The sequence below is a fragment of the Pholcus phalangioides genome, unplaced genomic scaffold (genome assembly GCF_987345545.1).
Source record: "Pholcus phalangioides strain wild (caught in Gottingen) unplaced genomic scaffold, Ppha-v1.0 ptg000020l_1, whole genome shotgun sequence".
Taxonomy (NCBI): Eukaryota; Metazoa; Arthropoda; class Arachnida; order Araneae; family Pholcidae; genus Pholcus; species Pholcus phalangioides.
In genome coordinates, this window is record NW_028301613.1 from 5,140,407 (window position 1) to 5,165,315 (window position 24,909).

The 24,909-nt window shown below is 43.1% G+C and overlaps 3 protein-coding genes across 3 annotated transcripts; 1 reads left to right on the plus strand and 2 right to left on the minus strand.

Annotated features, from left to right (window-relative positions):
- Positions 1-981: 981 nt before the first annotated feature.
- Positions 982-23,060, minus strand: LOC149070821 (cytochrome c oxidase associated subunit FA4L3-like). The gene is made up of 5 exons (XM_089248786.1): positions 22,973-23,060; positions 3,140-3,234; positions 2,856-2,944; positions 1,731-1,788; positions 982-1,117 (listed from the first exon to the last, which is right to left on the minus strand). The coding sequence occupies exons 2-5, from the start codon at positions 3,200-3,202 to the stop codon at positions 1,043-1,045; spliced, it is 285 nt and encodes a 94-aa protein (XP_089104912.1). The 5' UTR covers positions 3,203-3,234; positions 22,973-23,060; the 3' UTR covers positions 982-1,042.
- LOC149070822 (uncharacterized protein F54H12.2-like) lies at positions 12,317-13,600 on the minus strand. The gene has a single exon (XM_089248812.1). It carries the CDS (start codon positions 13,598-13,600, stop codon positions 12,317-12,319), a length of 1,284 nt encoding a protein of 427 aa, XP_089104938.1.
- On the plus strand, positions 15,998-19,555 carry LOC149070823 (uncharacterized). Its single transcript, XM_089248813.1, has one exon. It carries the CDS (start codon positions 15,998-16,000, stop codon positions 19,553-19,555), a length of 3,558 nt encoding a protein of 1,185 aa, XP_089104939.1.
- Positions 23,061-24,909: the final 1,849 nt, after the last annotated feature.

A 24,909-nucleotide genomic window follows, 5' to 3' on the forward strand; every position in this document is an offset into this window, starting at 1 on the left:
GTGAGCATTATCGAAACCCCTCTCCCATCAAAAGTCAGCAAATCCGAAACCCCCTCCCCCTCAATGCTGACGTAATACTTGAATGACCCCTAACATGAAACGCAAACGCGCTAGCACGTTTCGAAACGGCCGCTTCACAAATGTTAAAACTGCATTCCTGTTTATCTGGGGAAAAAGAACGCCATGCATGTAAATGTAACCTGGGGAAGAAGGAGGAACCATATGCAAATTTGCATCACAGTGAATAAAAGGTGCCGACTCAATCATGGCTCCCCATAAGGGGTGGGCTGACAAGGCTCCAGCCCCGGGAAGATTTTAATCATTTTTTTTTGTTTTTTCACGCTATAAATTCATCATAAAGGGGGCCCGTAAAAGATCCTAGGGGCCCTGCTTTAGGATGTGTGGGGGGGGGGGGGCATGGACTCAATATTACTAAAGTCCGCAATTATCCCGTAGGTTACAATTGTTAGAATGGTTGCACGCTGGAATAACTTCACAGGGCTGGAGCCCGTGCCTTTTATTCACTGTGGCGCAGATTTGCATACGTACTTCTTTCGCCAGGTTACATTTGCATGCATGGTGTTCTTTTTCTCCCGATAAATTTCAACAGGAATGACGTTTTAGTGTTTGCTGAGCGGCGGTTTTTTTAATATCCTTTTATCTTATGGCGCAGTTAAAATCAAGCAAGGATGTCGAGAATTCAGAGCACTCCGTTATCGTGCGTCCAACAACAGTGATATCTGTTGCGACATGATACTTAAAATACACCCACACCATCTCTGGAGGCACCATTTGTGCATAATCCTGCACAAATGACGCAATAATTGTTAAGAAATTGAGAATGAGGTTACCTTAAAAGAGGTTTCTCTGTGCATGTTGTATTCCAGCACAACGAAATACCCCCCTCCCCCTCCACGCATTATACTAATTAAAGTAGAAATATTTATTGAAATTCTACAAAATCCATGAGAATGAGATCTACAAACATAAACAATTACGACTAGATGGTCTTTTTTTTGGCTCTGCAATAATGTACTCGTCTCTAATTGGTCCCCCACAGCTCCTTGCGAAGTTCATCAATGTCTTTCGGGTACGTGTTCAAAACTTTGCCGTCCAACTGTAAAAAAAAAAAGAAGAAAAAAATAGAAATTTCTGTCGAAATCATGGAAAACAGAAGTGAATAATGGGGAGGTAAAATGATAGAGTTTACTCTTACAGGCAGCTGAGAATTTTCTGCGAAATAAAAAAAAAATGAATGGTTTGGATATTGGGTAAGCATAAAACTGGTAAGAAACATGAATCGAGTATTTCACAGACTGGGTGGGATATTGGCCAATAAAAAACCTCGACACAGGAAAAAGAAAACGTTTTCGAAACTAAGGTTAGAAACATAGCGCCGGCAGAGCCGTCTTAAGAGCATTGTGGGTCCCTATGACTGAGTAACATTCCTAGGGGGGGGGGGCCCTAACCGGTGAATTCTCGAAATTTTCAACCAGATCTTTTTTTTGTAAGACCCCGGGCCATGCATTAAGACGACACTGAGCTCAAGTAGGTTTTTTTCAGATTCCGACAGTCTGTGTGCTACCTACCGATTGGTGAAAAAAAAAAAATCTGAATTTCAGGTTTTTGCGCAGACTGTCGAAATCAGAAAATCGGCCTGCACTTATGTTAGTACCCCCTTACAGACTAGAGGGAAAATAGTAGTAACAAAATAGCACGTATAAAATTACCTTCTGAGGAGCATCCATGTCAATGCTCTGGAACGGTGGGGGTGCGGTCCTCCTTAACCTGTCGAAGAATCACCAACAATCTATATTTCGGTATTCTGATAATTCTTCCATTCATGTTCGAACAGATTTAAAATGAAATTAGAATTTCATCGATATTGAGCTTAAAGCATATTTTGTCAGCTAATTCTTCTATATGGTCCACACATATTGCGAACGCTTTTATTCGCAAATATCTGGTTTTGACAAAGTACAAATGGCACACACAGAATCCATAAAATAATTTTTTTTTCTCAAGCAGGAGGGCGCTGTTTACAATGCTACATTATTTCTGTGTGACACTAACTCGATACATATAGAAATGTCCTCTCCACTTGTCAATACAGGATTCATTGAAAGACTGGTTATTTGTGGGGTTGAAGATTACAAGGAAGAAAATCCATCACTGCCCTCCACGGGGACTTGAACCCCGGTCTCTCGCTTGCCGGACGAGTGCTCTACCATCTAAGCTATGGAAGCAGACAGAGTATTTCGACTTTGGAGCGTATATATATCTTGAAAGGCACCGTACATGGACGGCGTCAACAATCAACTAATAGCTCGTCAATGACATAGGCCAACCAAAAGGGTATGTCATTAACTCTGGTTGGCCTATGTCATTGACGAGCTATTAGTTGATTGTTGACGCCGTCCATGTACGGTGCCTTTCAACATAGAATATTTCAACCTTGGACGTATATAATAATGAGTATTGAAGTATTCTTACCGTTTCCATAGCTTAGATGGTAGAGCACTCGTCCGGCAAGCGAGAGACCGGGGTTCGAGTCCCCGTGGGGGGGCAGTGATGAATTTTCTTCCTTTTAATCTTCATCTCCACAAATAACCAGTCTTAAAATGAATCTTGTACTAACTCGATAGTCATTGCACATCTTAAACCATTGGTTCATGCTCACAAGATTCCAGAATTTTTAATTTTGAGATTATAAGTAACTGCACGTCGTTTTTTGGGAACTTTTTTTTGTAATTGAAAAAAATGTTTCCAAAAGCCAAAGTTACAGAGATATTCGCTGTGCAAACAATTTGGGGGGGGGGCAGTCCTGTATAATAGAGAACAACTGCGAGACTTACTGGACATCGGTTTTCTTCTTGAGGATGAACGGGATGAAGGCTGTGATGCCAACTGCCCAGGCGGCGATGAGACCAGCTATCGGAATGAGCTGAATCAGAGTGGGAATGAACAAGAATTACGTCTCGTATCAATTATGTTTCAATTCTACACAAACTTTTGTCGTGCATTACTGCTCTAGAAGAAACCAATTCCTTCAAATACACACAGAATAAAAAAAAATTACACAGTCGATAACTTAAAAATGTTAACGAATGGGACGGACGGACGAACTTGAAACTCTTACCTCCCAGTGTTTGCGAAGAGCAGAGAAGCTCATGAGGCGTTTCATTCCAAGGGGATTATTCATGACTCTGCTGATCGGTGGTGCTTGCGAAACAGCTTTGGGAAGAGAAAAGATTACGAAAATTGATTACGATTTACGATTATGAATTGAGCTCAAATTAGTCTTTTGAAAGCATCAAGTTAGAGCCAAAGAAACCAAAAGAAGGATAAAATGCTGCATTGCACAGTAATTTACGCCGAATGGGTATTATTGCCAGAGCTGGATTTATGGTTTTGCCACCAGCTGGCCACACAAATTGTGCCGCCCTTCTCCAGTTCTAGTCTGATTTTCTTGACCCGCTGCCCCCCCCCCCCACTCCAGTAAATACGCCTAGTTATCTACGACGCTCTTTTGGTCACTCACACGCTTCCTTACTCTCTTGGTCATTCACGCGCTTTAATTAGGGCCGGGTTAACCATTAAGCAAAATAAGCACGTGCTTAAGGCCTCAGGAGAAAAGGGGCACCACAAAAAAAAAAGTTATCAAATTATATATATTTTTATTATTGTACAATTTCTATCACAGTATATCAACCATTCGGTAGAAAATCCTCAAAGATCATATTGGAAACGAACGTATCTTGAAATCACATGCATCACATGCGCGGAGATACGGGCGTGAAAGGTGGAGTCGACTGATCTATGTATATATGAACTGACATCATCATCGTGCCCCCCCCCCCCGAAGACTTCCAAGTCTATCTCCGCCCTATGCTTGAAATTCATCTTTGACGCAAGATGAGACGCATATATCGCAATTAGCAACAATATTGAAATCTCAAATCTAGCGAAACTAACAATATTGCAAACCAGAGAGAGTTCCCGTTAATGCTGAGTTTTTGGAATGGAATGTCACAAAATTTCCATAAAGTAAGGCTAAGGCATCCTTAACAGTATCACAGGCTCCAGACGCTTACGCAGATAGGGGGCCCCCCCGGGCCCCCATACTCTCCAAAGGACGATTAAAAAATTAAAAATATTTTTAAGGAAAGATTTAAAATATCGAAAGAATATCCCCTTTTTTTTTTATGTCACCAATATCTGTAAATTTAAAATGCTTTTTGTGAAGGTTAGTAACTCAAAATTTCTCTGGAAAGAAGATTCCTTGTGCTCCTCAAAAGGCCCCAAAGGTGTATTAGAATAGAAGCATAGTATAGAAATCTAAATTTTTATACGCTCCCCTTGCCCCTCTAACTTCCAATTAGAAAGTTGCTGCCCTGTCTCTCTCTCCCCAGCGGCCAACAGAAAAAAATTCCACGTTTCTCGGTGCAATATTCACAGAATTTTCGAATTCAAAAATCGGGGAAAAGTTGGGAAAGGAGCGTCGCATGTCCGATAGTTTTTTGCTGTTCTTTTTTTATTATTATCATCATCATCATCATCATCATGACTTTTCTCCGTTTTTTGAATTCAAATATCTCAGCGAATACTGCAGTTACAAACTGCATAGAATCTCTTCTGGAGAAAGACAGGGCAACAACTTCACAATTAGAAGCTGGGGGACGCGGGGGGGGGGGGGGCGTATAAAAATGCAGATTTTCTTTATTTTGTGACACACTGTATTTCCACCCTTCAGGGTAATTTTTTAACGCCTTTTGAGAATTTTTTTAAATTTGAATCATACCTCTATGACGGACGGTTGAAGGCCAGATTAACACTTGCAGGACACCCTGTATATTAAGGGGGAGGCATGGGGGGCAGATAGACATGAAAGCTGCGGGCATGACGATGATGATACCAATTCATATACATGCATATACGTTGGATCAGTTGTCTGCGTCATTGACGATAGGGGGAGGGGACAGCCCCCCCCTCTCCGTATATCCACCCCTTTGGGGGGGGCAAAACTCGCGTTTGCCCAAGGCCCGAACTTATGAGACTAGACTTGCAGCACATCAGGCATTCATTAGAAAGAGCCCTGCAGATGGCTCTTTTTGAGTCATCTTCAGGGACGGGCTTAAGTATTTTTCGGCCCCTCTGAACAGGGGTTTTCCAATACCCCAGGGTGTCCATGGGTATTCTGGTGCCCGAGAACGACTTTAAAACTCCTTCGTAGTCATATATATAAAAAAATGCCATTTGGCAATAAATATGGACAAAAGTGTCCACTTCCCAGTGAAAAAATTGCAAGTGCGTCCCCAGGCACTCGAAGATTTGGGGCTCTCAGGGCTAGAAAACCGACTATCTACTCAGGCCCTCAACCTTAAAGGTTTGCTAAGAAGTTGAAGTCAAAATGTAATCAAAACATTTTTATACCCTTTTGAGGCCAAAAAATTTAGCGGCCCGGTGCGGCCTCACCTGCCTAAATCCGGCCCTGGCCATCTTGGCCGGATGTTCCCGAATGCCGTCTTGGACACCCCCCCCCCCCACCTAACCCACATTAACTACCAGTAGGGGAAAAATGGGGTTTTCAGGACAATAGGCACTCCCCTTTGCTGCCCACCTGCTGCCCTTTGCTGCCACGCGATAAGGGAGGCTGCTGCCCCGCGATAAGAGAATGAGGGACACTAGATGGCGCTTTACAGTTTTCTTTCCCAAATTAATTTTTTTTATTGGGGGTCATTATTAAATTAAAATTTTTTATGTCTAAGAGGGATCTTTCCCAAATTAAACTTTTTATATCAGTAGAGGGGTTGTTCTTGAATTAAATTTTTTTTATGTCACACAACACTCCATCTTTCTTAAATTAAACTTTTTATGTCAGTTTTTTCAATCTCAACAATGACGTCACCCTGTGTATACCGAAGCTAACGAGAAAGAGAGGGCTATGGCACTCGAAAGTCACGTGATCAACCGGGTTCTACTTTTTTCCCAATCATCCTAGAAAATTAAAGCTAATGACGAAAATTAAAGTTTCCAACATCATTAAAATATCGCATGATGTCACATTAGGGATCGTTCTTAAATTATCGTTTTCTCTAACTTACTTTTTTTTTTTCAAACAGGTTTGATGAGGGCTTAAATTATTTTTTTAAAATAAAAAAAAAAATTATCGAGTTTAGCAAATACGATACCAAGGAACCTTTCCCAAATTAAATTTATTTTATGTCACATCAGGGATCTTTCTTATATTGCATCCTAAAATATTGTTTTTTTTTTTTCAAAGAAGTTTGATGAGGGTTTGAATTACTTTAAAATAAAAAATTATCGTTTTTTTTTTTACGATGCAAGTCGTTCTTACTTTTTATGTCAGTTTTCCCAAGTCTGGCTAAGAAAAGTCCCTAGAAGTTTCCAACGCTTTTTTTACCGTTCTTAATTTTTTTAATGTAAAAAGTTTTCTTCCCACACAAATTAAATCCCCAAGATGAGCTTAGCTGTAAAAAAAATAATAAAACAAGGGAGCAATAAAATACAGAGCCATTTTATGCGAATCAAGTTTTCATTTATTTCAAATAATTTTCTTCTATCTTTGATTTCAAAACATCAAAATCAATCGCATCAAAACATTTTTCTACGACATTGTAATTTTCCACAAGAATTTTTGCGACTTCGCGAAAGTCAATTAAAGTTATAGCGTGATCTGAATATTTGTAATACATGTCATCTACCTGCAGACATTCATGGCCCAGCTGATTGGCATAGCCCATAGAGCATCCGTGACAATCAATAACATTTCCAATGGTAACTGAAAGTTTTTCACTCACCAGTTTAGCGAGAACATCTGTAATATCCAAAGAGTTTGTCCCTTTAGTCTGGATTTCGCGCACACACAATTTGAGATAGTCCAAGCAGAGTGCTTTCTGGATGAACTTGGTGATATACTATGAAGCTGTTGTTTTTCATCACACCAGAAAAGTTTATCTGCTACGCAAAACGACATCTTGACGATGTTTCCAAAACACTGAAACTTTTCACCGTTGCGATGAATAGATTGAATGATCACAGCATCACCGCTGTAATCCGCTATCAAATTCTCGGACACTAAGAATGTTCTTCCGACGCGTTGAGACATACTGCGACGGGAGAATTCAGTTAGCAAGCATTGCCACACGTATGGAGAAAGGGTCACACCGTTCTTGCCTGGCTTCACGAGTCCCTCTTCTTCGTAGTATTCGCGTATGTGAACTTTCACTTCCCCGTTGAAGATCGCTACACTAACATAAAAGTTCTCTTCGATGTGGAATATGTTGGTTGGTAGTTGGCTTTTATCGAAGCCACTGCTGCGAGATCTCTTAGCTGGTGGTGATTCTGCCACGGCTTTCCTCTTTGTCTGGACTATTTTCCGGAACGTGAGACTAACGCGAACGTCTTTGACTTTCGAGTCCTTTGGAATCGCATGACGCCACAGCTGGTTAGTTGGAGGTAGCATTGTCAAGAGGCTGTTGTGCTCGAGGATTCGGTCCACGGACTTGTGCTCCCGACGAGAGAAGATGATGTTTCTTTCAGCGCCCAGGGAGAGGCAAGCGATGGGATGATCTTTCACGAGCTGCGCCTCATCATCAGAGTGAGGGGAGATGCTCTTCTGTCCATCAGAGTATCGGTTGATGACAACGAAGTTGTAGTCGTAACCTGTGATGCTCTCGACCACAGCTTTCAAATCCAATAGGAGAGGCGTCCACGGTTGGGCTTGGAGCTTCATTCCAGAAAATTTGTAGAATAAATCGGGGTCGCCGTAGGCTGCGTGTTGGCGGGGCATTGGATAAGTCCTATCACCGAACTTGAAGATGCATTCCTCGGCCGGACGGTATACGATTTCCCTTTCAAGTTGTCGTAGCACAGCATTGGGTTGTTCCAGAACGTTTTGTGCGTATTCAAAGCAAAGACTTGTCATTTTTTTTTTTTCTAAACGAGAAGAGTGACAACACATTCAATCCGCAAATCTCACGATAAGAAAAAATAGATGAAAATTATTCCCCAAACCAATGAAATATATATTTTTTTTCTGTTACGCATAAACAAATAATTTAAAAAAAAATTGTAACTATTATTAAAAAAAAAAAATTAGAAATTAATTTTAACTATCTAACCATTCAGCGTACGCCATGACCTTCCCTCTAGCACAATGACCCTTTTGCAGAGGGTGAAAGCTGCAAGAAACGCTGTTTGTCGCTAGCGATTTAGGAAAGTTCAAGACTTCTACCGTTTTCAAATTAAATCGCTGCTCTAGAAATTTTTTTTTCTGCATGCAATTAACATAAATTTGACTAAACTTATTATTTACGCTTACGAGATGAATTTTCATCAATTTATAGTCGAAAAGACCTTCTTCCCATCCAATATTATGGATATTTTTACTAACCCAAACCATTTGCTTAAAATCTTCATCTGCAAGCTCATCGCTAGAAAAAGGTGGCAGATAGAGTGAATGATACACTCTCCCTGTGCCTAAATTGAAGCAAGCCATTTCCTTAACTACATATAGTCCATTTCTAAGCATTACCCCTTCCAGATCAAGTACACAAGAAGCCATAGTTATAAAAAAAAAAAATTCTTACCGAGTGAGATTTGCGGAGAGAGAGCGTATCCAAAGCGAGTGAGTGAAGTAAATCTGTCTACCCTACAGCTTTTATATGCGAGTATGTGGATATACTATGTTGGAGTCAAATATAATCAGTACTATTGCATTGGCAAGCGCAAAAAATAAACAGTACCCCATTTGGTGATTTGATAGCACCAAAAAATAATCAACAGTATAACATTCGACTGTATAAAAAATAATCAGTACTACATTTGGTAAGTCAAAAATAATCAGTATTGGCGTGCACAAGTTGAGTCAAAAATAATCAGTAGAGTGAGATTGTCACGAGTACCCAGATGCATGTGAGTCACCGCGATGACCGTCGGCTGTACATGAATCATCGATAACGCTCTGGTCATCACCTTTCGCGATAAAAAGTGTCGTCTTCACACGATCTCTCATTTCGTTTTTGATCTCAATAGAGTCAACTTCATTTCAGCTTTCTTTCTTCGTTCGCATTGGAAGTATGAGTTCTTTCGTGAATTTCGGGATTAATGAAGAAGATCTAGTTAGGTTGTTTGCTGATGAACAAAATTTCATTGATGAATGTCTCAACGATAATTTAATTAGTGGAAGTGAATTTAAATTTTTGGTAGAAGACGAGGAGAATTTCGTCAAACAATGTATGAGCATGAATAAGCGTATAATGGAAGAAGCTGGACCGAGTGGTTATGCTCCAACAGAGAAGAAGAAGAAAAAGGTCAGTGTTTTCTTTTAATTTTTTTTTTATTGCTTTTAAATTTCATTTCATGTCGCGAGGTAAATTTATTTCGACACAAGAATTCAAATACATAGAAAAAAATATATTTTATTCAGTTGTATATGAGTACATCCGCAGACTCGTGAATCAATTTATACATTTGCGAACTGGTGAGATTAACGGCTTTCGTAGTGGGTGCATTTCCGCTAAAATAGCGTATATCGTAGGTTTTATTGCAATACGTGAGAAAAATATTTCCTCCCAGCGGAAGAGAGGAATTACATCTTTCAAAGTCCATTTGATTTTTATATGTTGTTGCTATAAGAGTAAATAATATAACAATCAGTATCGTGAATATGGCGAACATTCTCTTGTGTCTTATCAGTTTTCCATGACTCTCCAATTCGTAGGACCAGCAGCTCGGTAAATCGAATGACGGTACATCCGTTTTCCATGCGATTCCCTGCTTTCTATTGTTTTGATCGTAGATCACGGCTTCCACTGTTGTTGGCATTTCAAAGCTCTAACCAAATATGTTTCAAAAATGGGTTTTTTATATAATCTCTCGGAGCTCCGGTTTCTTCTAGTGCTTTCAAGAAAATCTCTTGACCCACCACGGGTGATTTTCTTCGACCGACCACACTTGATATCAAATCGCGAATGTCGCTTCCTTTGATGAGTCTGCTCTTATAAACGATCGAGCCGTTAGAATTAATTTTTAATACGTTCGGATGCTTATTTATATGCGTGATAATTTTTTCTGAGTGCCCTCTTTGCGATTTCGGGACAGAAATCAGAGCTATTGGTGATTCGTCAACTTTATTTTTCTTCTCTTTTTTTACTTCTTGAATTTTCGGTTCTGGTAACCGCGGTGGATTATTCTCGGCGACGTTGATTCTCTTGTTCAGCATATTCTGATAGAGTTTAATTTTTATAGCTTCGGGCTCCTTGCTTCGCAGTATTTTCAACATCTCGTTGTCCAACTCAGAAAGCTGCTCTTTTGTGGTCGCATGACGCGATAACAATTGTTCTGGAACCAGAGCGAATTTCTGTGCGTGCTCCATTATCTCGTGAACAAAGTGGCGAGGGTTTGTATGGCGGCTGGGATTAACTGGAACAAAAAACCTCCTTTCTGAATCAGCACGCGCTTTTTCTCGTATAGCGGCGTCTTTTTGCAGGCGAGTTTGCGAAGTGTATTTCTGTGTCTTTTCAGTTTGTTTTTCTGTTTTGAGGATAACGGTATGACACCCTTCAAAATATTGAGTGAGCACTCGCAGACTGTCTTTAATGCTGATTTCGGTAATTTCTTCAACAAATCGTTGCGTTTATTCCTCGGACAGGCAGAGAGTAGACGAAGCACTTGTTGCTTCTCCAATGCCATACTTTTAAATAACGGTATTTTTATTCCAACCATATGCTATATGCTATAGCCTTCTTCAGCGCGCAGTGCTTTATCATGCTTTCGTGGCGACAACAGTTCGCGCTCACTTCTGGCAAGTCCACAATATTGGGGCAGAGAATGGCATCGAGATTATAAACCTTTAACCCGTACTGTTGCAGTAGCATCCGGCACTTGTCGTGGCCTTTCGCATACAATACGACTTTTGATAATCGCTGCAAATGTTGCTCCAGCATTTCAAAGGGTACATCACCCGCCGACCACGATATTTCGTGTATGTTGTTGGTGACGTAGAGACATTGGTGTCTATCTCTAGGAGATAATTCCGAAAATTTTTTGGGCGGTTTGTATACAGAGTGAAAATTCTCTCTCGAATGCATGAAGCACCACGCCAACTCCTTGATTATGAATGTTCTATCCGACAGCTGGAAACCCTCGACCTCTATCACTGCCGTCATTTTCAAAAATGGAAAGTTTCATTTCCTGGGTTTATAGATATATTGCGTCTGCCCAGGTAACACGTTAGTGCGCAGGCGCATTTCTTCCTCCGTCTCGGGTCGTAAATCTACCATTAAATACGAATACGGTTTTTTCGTGCTATCCTCGAACACCTCGTTGAAAAATTTGATTTTGCTGGGAAACAGCTGACGTCCCAGGTGGGTCACTTGACTGACATCTCTTCTATTTTTGAATAGAAACATATACTGTGCGTTCAGAGAAACGTTTCTCATTTCCCGCCCCTGATGAAACACGTTCTGCACAATGAAAATCACAGTCAATTTTCTGTGGTGGCTGTATTTTGTGAAAAGGTTTGCTAATTTTTTCTCGCCGGATAGCTCGTTCATGAGATCATCTAAAATCACCAAGCTGTCTTCTTCCACGCTTTCGAAATTGCTCCCCTCTCGAAATTCCACGTAGTCTTCCATGTCTTCGAACAGGGTCTGATATTCGCCGTAAAACCATATAACGCGCTTCGGGTGAGGTTCTCGAAACATTTCGTTTCTGTGTTTTAATAGTTCTCTGAGAAAATATGTTTTTCCCGAACCGGTAGGTCCGGCAATGAGCACGGTGCTCGGATGTGTCAGCTTGAAAGGTTCCATAGTAAATGACAAAAAATTACAATGCATTTTTTATTTAACAGAAAAATTTTTCTTTACAAAGCTTGCTACGCGCATATCGTTTTGCATATTAAAACGCGATACAATATTATTCATACTTTCGCCGATACATCGAGAATAGATAAAAAAAATCACATAGTGACCGCACACGGTTGTCTTATCTGATTGTAACATGACGTCATTATAGTCGACGCGCGAGTAGCGTCGTAGAAATCTGTTTATGTGTCCCTTCTTGAAATAGGTGGGCGGGTTCCCGTAAGAGTCGAAGAAATCAGCTCTCGCTTCGTTTTCGATGTAAATAGCCAACCAGTGCGTTCCGGGTTCGTTCTCTCTGTCCGTGTTCACAACCAGTGCAGCGGGATACGCGATCACATTTTCGGGTAAATTATCACTCGCAAAAACACCTAGGAAAGCCTTTCGTGTGTGGGGGTGTGTCGAGAGGGCGCGCTCTATCTGTTTAGTGTTCATCCCGCAAAGTCACACAAGACGCTTCTGGACTTTGTTATTTCCACCAGCGATTCGAATTCGGCAAATATGATAACCGACACGGTCTTGGTCAAGGCTGAGGAGAACTTGAGTTCCACTCGCAGATTACCCTGCTTTTGTAGGTGCACGTGTCCGCAGTCGCTCATGTCGGGTATCAGGTTGAAAGCGAAGAGGCTGTAACCGCCGGCTTCGTATTCTTCTCTGCTCACGTCACATCCTTTATCTTCTCCGGGCCTTCCGGTGCCCACGAAGAGTGTGTTGTAGGCTCTGATGACGTGTCTGTTCCTAAAGTCTGGTTGTAGCGACGTGTGGGGGACGGGTCTTCCATCGATAGAAACAGAAACAAAGTTGACGTTGTTGTGCTTGAAGTCGAAGGGGTTTAAACCGAACGTTCCGTTGAATGCTTCCGTGTCCACCATGCCCATAACCAATCGCTTAGGCATGACACCCAGAAATACGTTATCTTGCACGAAACTCATGCTTCCCATGGATATCGAATAGACCTTGCATATCACGCGGTTAATGCAATATTTGGCTGTTGTTTTCTCGAGCGCCATGGCATGCGCTACAGCCACAGCAGGATTCATTCTTACTTTACGCACAAAAATACTCGCTTGCTCGATAACCACGTCGCAACCCTGAGCAGCAGTGATCAGAAAGAACTCGGGTTTCGATCGAACCAATCTCATCTTCAAGTCCACGAGAGAGAGCATCAGCTTCGGTTGATAGAATATGTCGACGTGAGGCACGCCCATCATTTCAAAAGAATTTTCCGCGAGTTTTGCTCTCTTCTTGGCCCCTTCGTTCTTGGTGAGGTCAGACATGTGACCTGCAGTGTCCTTGTAGTACCCCTCGGCTGTCAGGGGTCCTCTCTTTGCATCCGATCCGTAGTTAAGCAGTGTTTCCAGGTAAGCTCGATACGGATAAGTGTGTGATGAGTTCGTGAGCGTTCTCCCGTTCAGCGAGACGTCAATCTGGGAGAAGAGGGAGTGTAGGAAATTATTCGCCGTCGAGACCGCTTCGTCGGATTCTGGTTTTGTCACCTTTACTCTGACATACAGCTGAGTGGCAGAAAGGTCTATGTATTCTTCGGCACTACCGGCCACGTGAAATTCGAGGGGGGCCCCCGAATCACGCACTTGAGATATGGGATGGTACTGGACCCACTCGGCTGATTCTATAGAGGTTTCCGTGGGTGGCACCGTGAACAGATCGGCTTCGCTTTTCAAACATTCATGAGAATTTTCGTGGATTAAAGCCATCGCTGAATATATCGGATGTCGACAGCTTTCTAGCTCTCTTCTTACTGACAGTTTTCTTGACGAGTCTCTTCCTTTTATTCTTTCCTCCGAGCATGGATTTGACTTTACTGGTCGCCCTATCCGTGAGAGACCTTCCGGCTTCCTTGGCACGGTCGCGAGCAGCTATCTTTGCGTCTTTTCCTTGAACGATGTCGTTGGCGAAATCTACGCCCGAGCGTAACAGTTGAGATCCCACGGCCTTGGCACCTCGCTTCAACAGCGGTACGGCCGATCTGAAGAGAGAGCTGAATATGGACCCGAGGCCATAACCTCTTTGCAGAGCGCTACCCTGATAATATCCGAGTCCGTTTCCAGCCTGTGTCAGATAGTAATCGTTGATGCTGTGGGCACAGCTCCGATACGGCTTATAATGCATGTCGCAGTCTAAAGTGTAGTTTCACTATCACCTTTCCACGTTGAAATGTGAAAAACTTGCCCATGTGCGTCCTTAAATACATGTGAACGATGTCGAAACTCTTTCTGGCTAGCGGCATGTAATGGGCGCGTTCGAAAGACACGCTGACTATATCCCCATCTTGACCGCTAGTTTTCACGATTCTCAGTAGCGGGGCGTAGGTGTTACCCACGACCTGAGGTTCAACCAGGTTGCAGTACACGTACAAGAGATGAAAGTCCAATTTAGGATCCGCTGTGAAAGAGCCGTCGACGATGGTCGGGCCCTCTATCAGGCCGGGCTCGAAACCCAAGTTTTCAGCTATGCCGTGTCTGAGTCTGAGCTTGGCGTCTTTCTTGAGGTTCACCTTCACTTTTTTCGTGACTTTGTTGTACGTCACACCGATCTTGTCTTGAAAATTTTGAGTGGATATGGCTTTGATCAGTTCAGGGGTCGTCTCGTAGAAACCCGGGGCTATGCGACCGGTCTTCATTACCTTGTTACCGACATCGAATTCGAAAGTGTTTGTCTCTTTAGTGATGTTGTGGAACGAATGGGGATAAATTATCTCTGACAGTGCGACTTCCATCTCGGATTCGAACTCCAGGGTGTTTGGGAGTTTAACCACGAAATTCGAGAGCGTGTTGTCTGGAAAAAAGTCCATGGAGGCATCGCTGGGTAAAGTGAGATAGAAAGAAGCCATCTCGAAAATGACAGATGCGTGCGCTGTTTCCGGGTTTTTATAGCACTACCCACGAGTTGAATTTTTTCGGATACCCGCGAAATTTCACGAGGTACTGAACTATTCCTTTTCTTCTCCTCTTCTTCAAAACTTTTTCTATCGGGAATTTCTCTCCCATCTTAACACCGACCATCTCTTCGGCGTAGAAGGTGCCCTTGATTTCTTCCCCCATCAGATCTTTGAGTCGGTAAACGGGAATTTCCCTTCTAACGCACTCGCTCACCACGAATATCTCCTCGGTGAAATTGGACTCGTAACCCCTCTCGAAAGTGTGCTTCGATCTGCTAATGCGCACGTGATCACCCACTTTAAACTTACATTCTTGTTTCTTGGATGTATTCCCATAGAGATTGTTCCACACCTCAGACTCGTTTCCGGGGTTCACGTCGACCGGTCTCATTTTTATAGATCTGTGATACCTGTGATTGTAACTCCACACGAGATCTTCGATCATGTCGATGTAGCGATAAGTATTCTTGGCAGTGAAGTACTTGTACATCCAGTTTCTGAGCGACCTGTTCCACCTCTCCACCACGCTGGCTTTGATTTGTTCGTTCTCCGTGGTGAAAAACTTGATGCCCTGGCGCTTTAGATAACGCTGTACTGGCGCGGCTATAAACTCTCGCCCCTTATCGCTCTGTAGCGCCACTGGTTGACGTTGTTGAAAGATGCTTTCTAAAGCTTTGACAACGTTGTCACCGGTCTTTCTTTTGAGGGGTATGACGAAACCATATTTGGAGAAGACGTCGATGCATGTTAAAAGATAGTTGTAACCGTCGTTGTGAATTGCTAGATTACGCATGTCCACCAAATCGATTTGAAATTGACTGTTCAGACCGGCCACTATTGTTTTGTTGCGGGGAAACACTTTTTTAATGGACCTGTGTAACGTGTACGCTCTCTCGCCAGCCAACCAATCTCTGATTTCTTTTTTCTTTGATGACTTGAGCACGCGCTTGAGGGCGGATACGCCACCGAAACTAGCGGGAAGACGTGGGTTTCTGTATCTCTCATCCATTGCTTGTGTTAGACTTACGTGTGCTACATTCCCTTTTTATTTGTTTTTCAGGAGCGACACCTATGCGAGACTTGCGGTAAGGAGTTTTCCCTGCGTCGAAATCTCAATCAACATAGGTTGACGCATGGCGAGCGCCAGCACAAGTGCTCGGATTGCGGGGCTGCTTTTCACCGCAATAGTCACCTCATGCGCCACCAACGCAACATGGGCCACGCCCCCCAAAGAGCACCCCAGCTTGGAGGGGCAGCACCACCGCAGCTAGGAGGGGCACCGCAGCAGGGAGCATCACCTCATCTTGGAGGAGCATCCCAGCAAGGCGGGGAAGCGGCCCAGCCTGGGGCATCGAACCATCACCGAGCACCACCGCAGCAAGGGGCAGGAAGGCAAGTCAGGCGTGCTTTAGGCATGTTATCCACTCACGAACTGACCCCCACACCAGACACAGAGATGGACATGACTACCTTCCTCGACAGCGTGAGAGGGGAATTGACACAGCGCTTGGGGGAAGATATGATCACTCATAGATCATTAAAGTGGAATTTAGTTGCGACTGCTGTGTTTTCGAGGAGGGGTAGTGACGGGGAAGACGAGTTCTGCAGCGGGTATCTCCGCAGCAAGATGCTCACCACTTTAGATATCGAGCAAATCGATGAACAGCTGCAGGAAGCCTTCGATAAGGTAAAGCAGGCGACAGAGGATTTCGAGGGCTGTGGGAGTGGGTGGGTGCTCGAGCGGGTGCTCTTGCTTGAGCTGAACACAAGTAGGTATCAACCACTGGGTGCAGCTAGTTACATCACATTGCCAAATGGGGTAGCCAACAGGGGAGCCATCATCAACATCAAGAACCACGACGAGAAATGCTTCCTCTGGTCGGTGTTGGCTGCCCTACACCCAGTGCAAGTACATCCCGAAAGGGTGAACCAATACGCGCAGTTTGAGAACGAGCTTGATACCACAGCTCTCAAATACCCGGTGACCCTAAACCAGATTGGTAAATTCGAAGTGTCGAACTCTCTGCGTATAAATGTTTTTGGGTGCGAGGGGATGGAAGTTTTCCCTCTTAGGATAAGCGAGGCGTCATCGCAGACCATCATTAATCTGCTACTCATCAGCAACGAGACAACGGCCCATTATTGTTTAATCAAAAATATGTCTCGTTTGCTATCATACACCACGAAGCATAAAGGTGCTTCTTATTTCTGTAATTACTGCCTTCAAAAATTCTCCACCCGTGAAAAACACAATGCACACATATCGCATTGTCGCGAGCATGGTCCGCAGCGCGTCACTTATCCTAGTGAGGGGGATAACATCATGTTTTACAAAAATCACCATTTCCAACTTCATGTCCCCTACATCATATATGCAGATTTCGAGGCAATCCTGGAACTTGTAGAAGGATGCGATCCGAACCCCTCGTTTTCCAACACCACGCAGAAACATCATCACCGCCCCTGCGGTTTTGCATATACACTTGTGGGACCCGATGGGTTGTATGTGAAAGAGCCCAAAGTTTATAGGGGTGAGGATTGCATCAGTGAATTTTTCCGGTGCATCATCAATGAAGAGCGGTTTGTCATGAGCCAGTTAGATAACCCGGTGCCTATGCGGATGACTGCTCATGATCAAAAAAGTTTCAGCGAAGCCTACACTTGCATGGTTTGTGAGCAACCCCTGGGCGATGATAGGGTTCGTGACCACTGTCACATTACTGGGGCGTACAGGGCCGCACTCCACCAGAAGTGCAATCTCCAACTGCGGCTTAGGAGATTCATACCGGTGATTTTTCACAATCTGCAAAACTATGATGCTCACTTTCTGGTGAAAGGTTTGAGCGAATATCCAAACCGAAGGATCGAAGTGATCGGGAGGAACATGGAGAAGTTTATCTCCTTTTCTCTCGGTCGCTTGCGATTCTTGGACTCAAACCAGTTCCTCAATGCGTCATTAGAATCCCTTGTGAAGACTATGGAGCCCGGTGATTTTCTAAACTTGTCCAAATGCTTCGGGGGTAAAAGTCATTACCTTCGAAGAAAAGGTATATATCCATATGAGTATTTGAACTCGTTCAGTAAATTTAATGACCCAGTGCTGCCCCCAAAAGAGGCCTTTTACACCTCTCTTGGGGATCAACATATTTCCGATGAGGATTATGAGTACGCACATGACGTTTGGAGAGAGTTCGAGCTTGCTAATCTCGGTGATTACCACGATCTGTATGTAAAGACAGATGTGCTTCTCCTCGGGGATGTGTTCGAGCGTTTCAGGAGGCTGTGTGAAGGCAACTTCAAGATAGACCCTGTGCACACGTATACATCCCCTGGATTGGCTTTCAATGCATGCCTGAGGATGACCGGTGCCAAGCTTGAGCTGATCACTGACCCGGACATGCACCTCTTTTTGGAGAAAGCTGTGAGGGGTGGTGTGTCAGTTATCTCCAAACGATATGCGCGGGCAAATAATCCTCTTGTATCCGGTTATAATCCCAGTGAACCAACTTCTTATATTATGTATTTCGATGTAAATAATTTATATGGTAAATGTATGATGGAGTCTCTCCCGGTGAGCGATTTTAGATGGTTGTCACCGAGTGAGATCAGCGAGATCGACTTTTTAGCTGTGGACGACAACGCCGCCAAGGGTTACATACTCGAGGTCAGCATGGAATACCCGGTGAATCTGCACGATAGTCACAATTGTTACCCCCTAGCAGCTGAGAATATAGAGATAACCCCAGAAATGTTGTCACCGTATGTGCAGAGACTCGGTGGCAAACCATCTAAAAAGCTCGCTCCGAATCTGATGAATAAAACTTCATACGTCATCCACTACCGTTGTTTAAAATTATACACCTCGCTGGGGATGAAGCTGACGGGTGTTCAACGTGCTATCGAGTTTACTCAGGAGCCGTGGATTCGACCATACATAGCGTTCAACACCGAGAAGCGAAAGCAAGCTCGGTGTGAGTTTGAGAAGGACTTTTACAAACTTCTCAACAACGCTGTGTATGGGAAGTCCCTAGAAAACCTGCGAAAGCACGTTGACATCCGTTTGGCCAACAACCAGAAGAGCTTGAGGAAGCTCACATCATCCCCAGCGTTCGAAGATTTTCGTATAATCACCGGTGATCTAGCTGTGGTAAGGATGAACAAAATCAAAATTCATTTGGATAGACCAATCTATACCGGTGTGACTATTCTAGACCTATCCAAATACATCATGGCAGATTTTCATTATAATTTTATGAAAAGAAAGTATGGATCCAATGTTGAAGTTTTATTCACAGATACGGACTCGTTCTTATACGAGATTAAAACCGGTGATGTATATAGGGATATGCGGGAGGAGCTTCATCTATTCGACACTTCGAATTATCCCAGTGACCATCCTCTGTTCAGCCTGAAGAACAAGAAAGTGGTGGGTTTGATGAAGGATGAGAACGGCGGCGAACCCGTTGTGGAATTCGTTGGTCTCCGCGCTAAAATGTACTCGATGACCACAGCAGTCGCGGAGAAAAAGACCGCAAAGGGGGTAGTTCGCGCAGTGGTTAAAAAACATCTAAAGCACGAGGACTACTTGGCTTGTCTAAGTAGCAAGGCCACCATAAAAAATAACATGATTAAAATTGCATCAAAACATCACCAGCTGCAGACGGTGGTCATGAGGAAGACGACGCTATGCCCCCGTGATGACAAACGATATATTCTCGGTGATGGTATAAATACATATGCATATGGACACTACGCGATCCCCACGACGTAGTGTTTTGTAAATATTTTTTCTTGTAAATATTATCTTTCTTGTAAATTTTTTTTATTACTCAACTATTCAATGTATATATCTTTAATCATGTAAATAAATGAAAACTTGATTCGCATAAAATGGCTCTGTATTTTATTGCTCCCTTGTTTTATTATTTTTTTTACAGCTAAGCTCATCTTGGGGATTTAATTTGTGTGGGAAGAAAACTTTTTACATTAAAAAAATTAAGAACGGTAAAAAAAGCGTTGGAAACTTCTAGGGACTTTTCTTAGCCAGACTTGGGAAAACTGACATAAAAAGTAAGAACGACTTGCATCGTAAAAAAAAAAACGATAATTTTTTATTTTAAAGTAATTCAAACCCTCATCAAACTTCTTTGAAAAAAAAAAAACAATATTTTAGGATGCAATATAAGAAAGATCCCTGATGTGACATAAAATAAATTTAATTTGGGAAAGGTTCCTTGGTATCGTATTTGCTAAACTCGATAATTTTTTTTTTTATTTTAAAAAAATAATTTAAGCCCTCATCAAACCTGTTTGAAAAAAAAAAAGTAAGTTAGAGAAAACGATAATTTAAGAACGATCCCTAATGTGACATCATGCGATATTTTAATGATGTTGGAAACTTTAATTTTCGTCATTAGCTTTAATTTTCTAGGATGATTGGGAAAAAAGTAGAACCCGGTTGATCACGTGACTTTCGAGTGCCATAGCCCTCTCTTTCTCGTTAGCTTCGGTATACACAGGGTGACGTCATTGTTGAGATTGAAAAAACTGACATAAAAAGTTTAATTTAAGAAAGATGGAGTGTTGTGTGACATAAAAAAAATTTAATTCAAGAACAACCCCTCTACTGATATAAAAAGTTTAATTTGGGAAAGATCCCTCTTAGACATAAAAAATTTTAATTTAATAATGACCCCCAATAAAAAAAATTAATTTGGGAAAGAAAACTGTAAAGCGCCATCTAGTGTCCCTCATTCTCTTATCGCGGGGCAGCAGCCTCCCTTATCGCGTGGCAGCAAAGGGCAGCAGGTGGGCAGCAAAGGGGAGTGCCTATTGTCCTGAAAACCCCATTTTTCCCCTACTACTACCTAATAGTTCCTATAGTCACTCCAGATAATTACTGAAATAGACTTAAAATAAAATAAACTTTATAATACTAAATCACAGCATCACGGGACCCCTCTATGTTCTTGAGGGGCTCCCGTGCGTTAAGACGTTTACTTACGGAGTATACGCCTGACCTAAAGCATGGGAGTGACCTCGGGTGTGTGTGTGCAAGCATGTGAATGACCAACTGAATAACCTAGAGAGCCACAGACCAGATTAGCGAGGGACGAAACAAGTGACCTAGAGCAGTGTGGTTTCTCAACCTTTTCAGCCCATGGCTTCTTTCAGTGCCGTCTTAACGCATGGGCCCACCAGGGGGCCTCAAGAGAAGAGGGGCCCCACAAAAATTAGATCTGGTTGATATATTCAAGAATTAACCAGGTGGGGGCCCATGATGCTCTTAAGACAGCCCTGGCTCCTTTCGGGCAATATTTTTTTTCTCGTGTCCCCCCCTCCCCCGATCTTATACAAGCCCCTCCCCTCTTACCCTCATTCCGGAGCGAGATCCTTTGTACTAATTGAATTGTAAAATGAATGTATAATGAGCAGAGTACCGTCTGTCCCCGAATCCCTGGGTTGGAGTTCCCTCTTTGTGGCGGTTCTATGCAGGGCCGTCTCAACATCATGTCCCTCCCCCCCAGTGGCGTCGGAGCCGGGGGTGCTGTGGGTGCTCGAGCACCCACGGAAGTTTGTAGAGCGGGTTCGAGCACCCACAGAATTGATTCAAAATCGAAATTTCCTACATGAATCTCAAGACGGGCACCCATAGGTTCGAAACACTTCCGACGCCCCTGCCTCCCCCCCCCGGGTAAAATGATGTTCTGTAGCTGGAAGTATCAACTTACATGTTTGTGCATTTCTTCTTGAAAACCATAGTGTATTAGCTCTATACTCAGTACCAGATCTCATCACGTAGGCCCAGGGTGTTGTTCTCAACCGTATCACAGCGAAGTAATTATTATCATCCCTCTTAAGAGGCGCATTATATGGGAAAAATGGGTCTGTGTATGTAAAAATACGGGACGATCCACAACGAACAAACAAAATAAATCACCCCTTCTCAACACATCATCCTGGGCCTGCACCTACCCTGGGCTATTTCAGTAAGATTCCTTCTAGTAGGAGGTTTTGTGCATGGCCGTTTCGACATTATGCCCCCACCCCCCACATACTCAGTTGGAGTACTTTATATTTAAAAATTCAAGTACCAAATCGCATTGCGTAGTCCCGTCCTCCCCATGGTCACATGGGCCTGTAGGTTAAGATGACCCTGGTTCTTTTTTGGACAACTCTGCTGGATTCTGGAAGTAGTCACATCCCCCCCCCCACCCACCACCGTAGTTCAAAACTCGGCGGTTCAAAACGATGTCCAATCACGTGAGTAACCGACCAAAAGAGTGACAGATTCTATGGCATACAGCGTGTGGAAGAATGTGAATGACGGAACGAGTGACATAAAGAGCACGGGACCAGGTCACTGAGCGATCACGAGAATGGCCTAGAGAGCGGGGGGAACAGGTCAATCAGCGACCAAAAGAGTGTGCAAGCATGGTAGTAAGCAAACGTGACCTAAAGAGGAATCAAGTCGGTGAGCGACCAAGAGATCGGGTACGTGAGTGACTGTGAAGACAGCGTGTAAGCATGCTAATGGCCAAAAAAGTGACCTGTATAGTGTGCCATGGTAGTGACGAAGAAAGCACGTGAACGACCAAGCGTGTGACCTGGAGTTTGTGAGCATGTGGGTGACCAAAAATGTGAGTTGTGCACAAGCATGTCAGTGACCACAAGAGTAATTAGAGACAGAGGCTTATCTACAGGGGGGTGGAGGCTAAGTGGGCTATAGCCAAGGGCGGCAAGTTTGAAAAATGAGTGATCAAGAGGATTAGAATGGGAGAAAGGCGGAAAAATGACAAATCCGCTTCTGTGGGGTGGGGGGTAACCAAACGTCCCTTATGTACATGTGTAAGGATTAAAATTTTCACATATGGGTATGTACGTCGTGGGACCCCACAAGGGTGGAGCTGCTCAAAGACAAAATCATTTTTTTTGCCTTTTCTTGCTATAAATTCATTATAGACGGGCCCGCAAAAGATCCCAGCCTAGGGGGTCCCCTGCCCCCAGGATATGGGGGTGCCATGATTTATGGTATGTAAAGGCATGCTAAATGGGGGGCGGCGGCAGCACGTGTGTTTTCAAGCGAATCAATGGAAAGGGGGGCGATGATGTGTCGCGGGCAGAGAAAGTGGAGATGAGCAAAAATATATTATTACTTCGCTCTAATCCTATTTCGCTCTAATCTTACCTTTCACAAAATGGCGTCTTCTTCCGCCGACTTCCGAAAGACGAATGACGCTTCCGCGTTCAAAATATCAGACGATACGGAAAAGTGTTTCGATTTCTCACGAACTAGCGGGTTTCTCCAAACTTCCCGTAATAATAACGGTCGGTCCAGGCTTTGCGGTTTTTTTACCACCCGTCTGCGGAAGCTTTTTGTTATACACTGGTGTAAGAAATTAAGAGAATTTGCAGACTTGGTCGATTATCTCTAGAACTACTGTACCGATTTTAATGAAATTTGATATGTACATACATTGATACAATACAAAACAAATAACCGTTCAATAATTGTAATACACACGTATGATCGTGCGTAACACTCGTTGGAGTCGGAAGGTATGAAACAGCGGTTGCAGAATAAATAACAAAAATGTGTTAATAGGGGTTATGATCCCCTCTTACAGATAGGTCTCGCAGCGTGATTTCATACTTGAAATAAGGCAGTTTATCATTTCCTGTGGCAATTGGTCCCACTCGTTCAGCAACGCTGTTTTCATTCCCTGGATGGTTCCCGGAGGGGGGGGGGGGGTTGCGAGTTGCAATTGCCCTCCCCAGAGCGTCCCAGACATGCTCTATAGGGGTTAAGGTCTGGAGATCTGGCTGGCCAATCCATCCGGCGAATATTCTCACTCTCTAGAAAATCGTAGAGCAGAAGAGCTCTATGTGGCCTCGCGTTATCGTCCATTAAAATGAACTCAGGCCCAACTGCATCCCTGAAAAGGCGAACATAGGGCTCCAAGACCTCATCCCTATACCTCACACCAGTCACAGTGCCTCTTTCAAAGACATGGAGAGGTGTGCGGCCATCCAACATGATGCCTGCCCAGACCATTGAACCTCCTCCGCCATAATGGTCGATTTCGCGGACATTGGAGGGTGCTAGCGAACGAAATGCGTCTTAACTTCCGCGCGCTTATAAAGCCTGTTTCTCTACTCGCTCCGCCTACACACACGTGTACGCTTACGTATTTGACGTACAAGATTTGCATTTTTGTCTAGAAGCAGTGGTTTTACATTCAGTTCAGTTCTTTTCATGAAATTCGATAAAATATGCAAATTCTCTTAATTTATTTCACCAGTGTATCTTCCCTCTCTTGATTTTTTTTTTCTCTTAGAACCAGGGGTTCTCAAACTTTTTCCACCAGAGGCGCCCCTGTTTCCTATTCAATTATCTAGGTTCTGGTTATCTAGGTGATCGGGGCTCCACCGGCTCCCCAGAGCTGGTTTAACAAAGAATGTTTTCGAAAATTTTTTTATCAGGGTGACAGGTCCCTGGCGCCCTAGGCAAAGGTTGGAGGCGCACCGCGGTGCACAGTTTGAGAACCCCTGCTCTAGACGATGTCAACAGTAAAGTACGAGTATAACAATCAGGTAAAATACCCACACGTCCCGTATTTTCACATATTTTTCGGCTATTCTGCTCTTTTTTTCTGAATGTCCCGTTTTTTTCACTCATTTTCAAGGAAGCCAGCTTGAATTTTTATTCTTTATTAAAATCAAGGATTGAAATTATCTTCCGAACTCATACATCATATTAAGATAATTATGGCTATAAATAGGATATCTGCAATTTTCAGTAGTGCCTCATTTACCGCCATTGGCGATTTTTTAATAATTTTAGTAATATCGGCACTAAATGATAAAAATGTTTACGAAAAAATTGCTTTCTTAAAAAGTAGGAATATTAAAAAATAGTCAGCAACTTCGCTTATCTTTGACATCATTTTTAGCAATGTCCTGTATTTCCTTGTAATTTGGAATCCCAATTTCCGTATTTTTCTCGAGGAAATATAGTCAGCCAAAGTATAGGGGGAAAAAAAACTAGTCTGTTAATAACAGTTGTGAAAATATAGGACAGCTAAATAATATGATTTTTTTTTTTAATGTTGCATTCCGGGATGT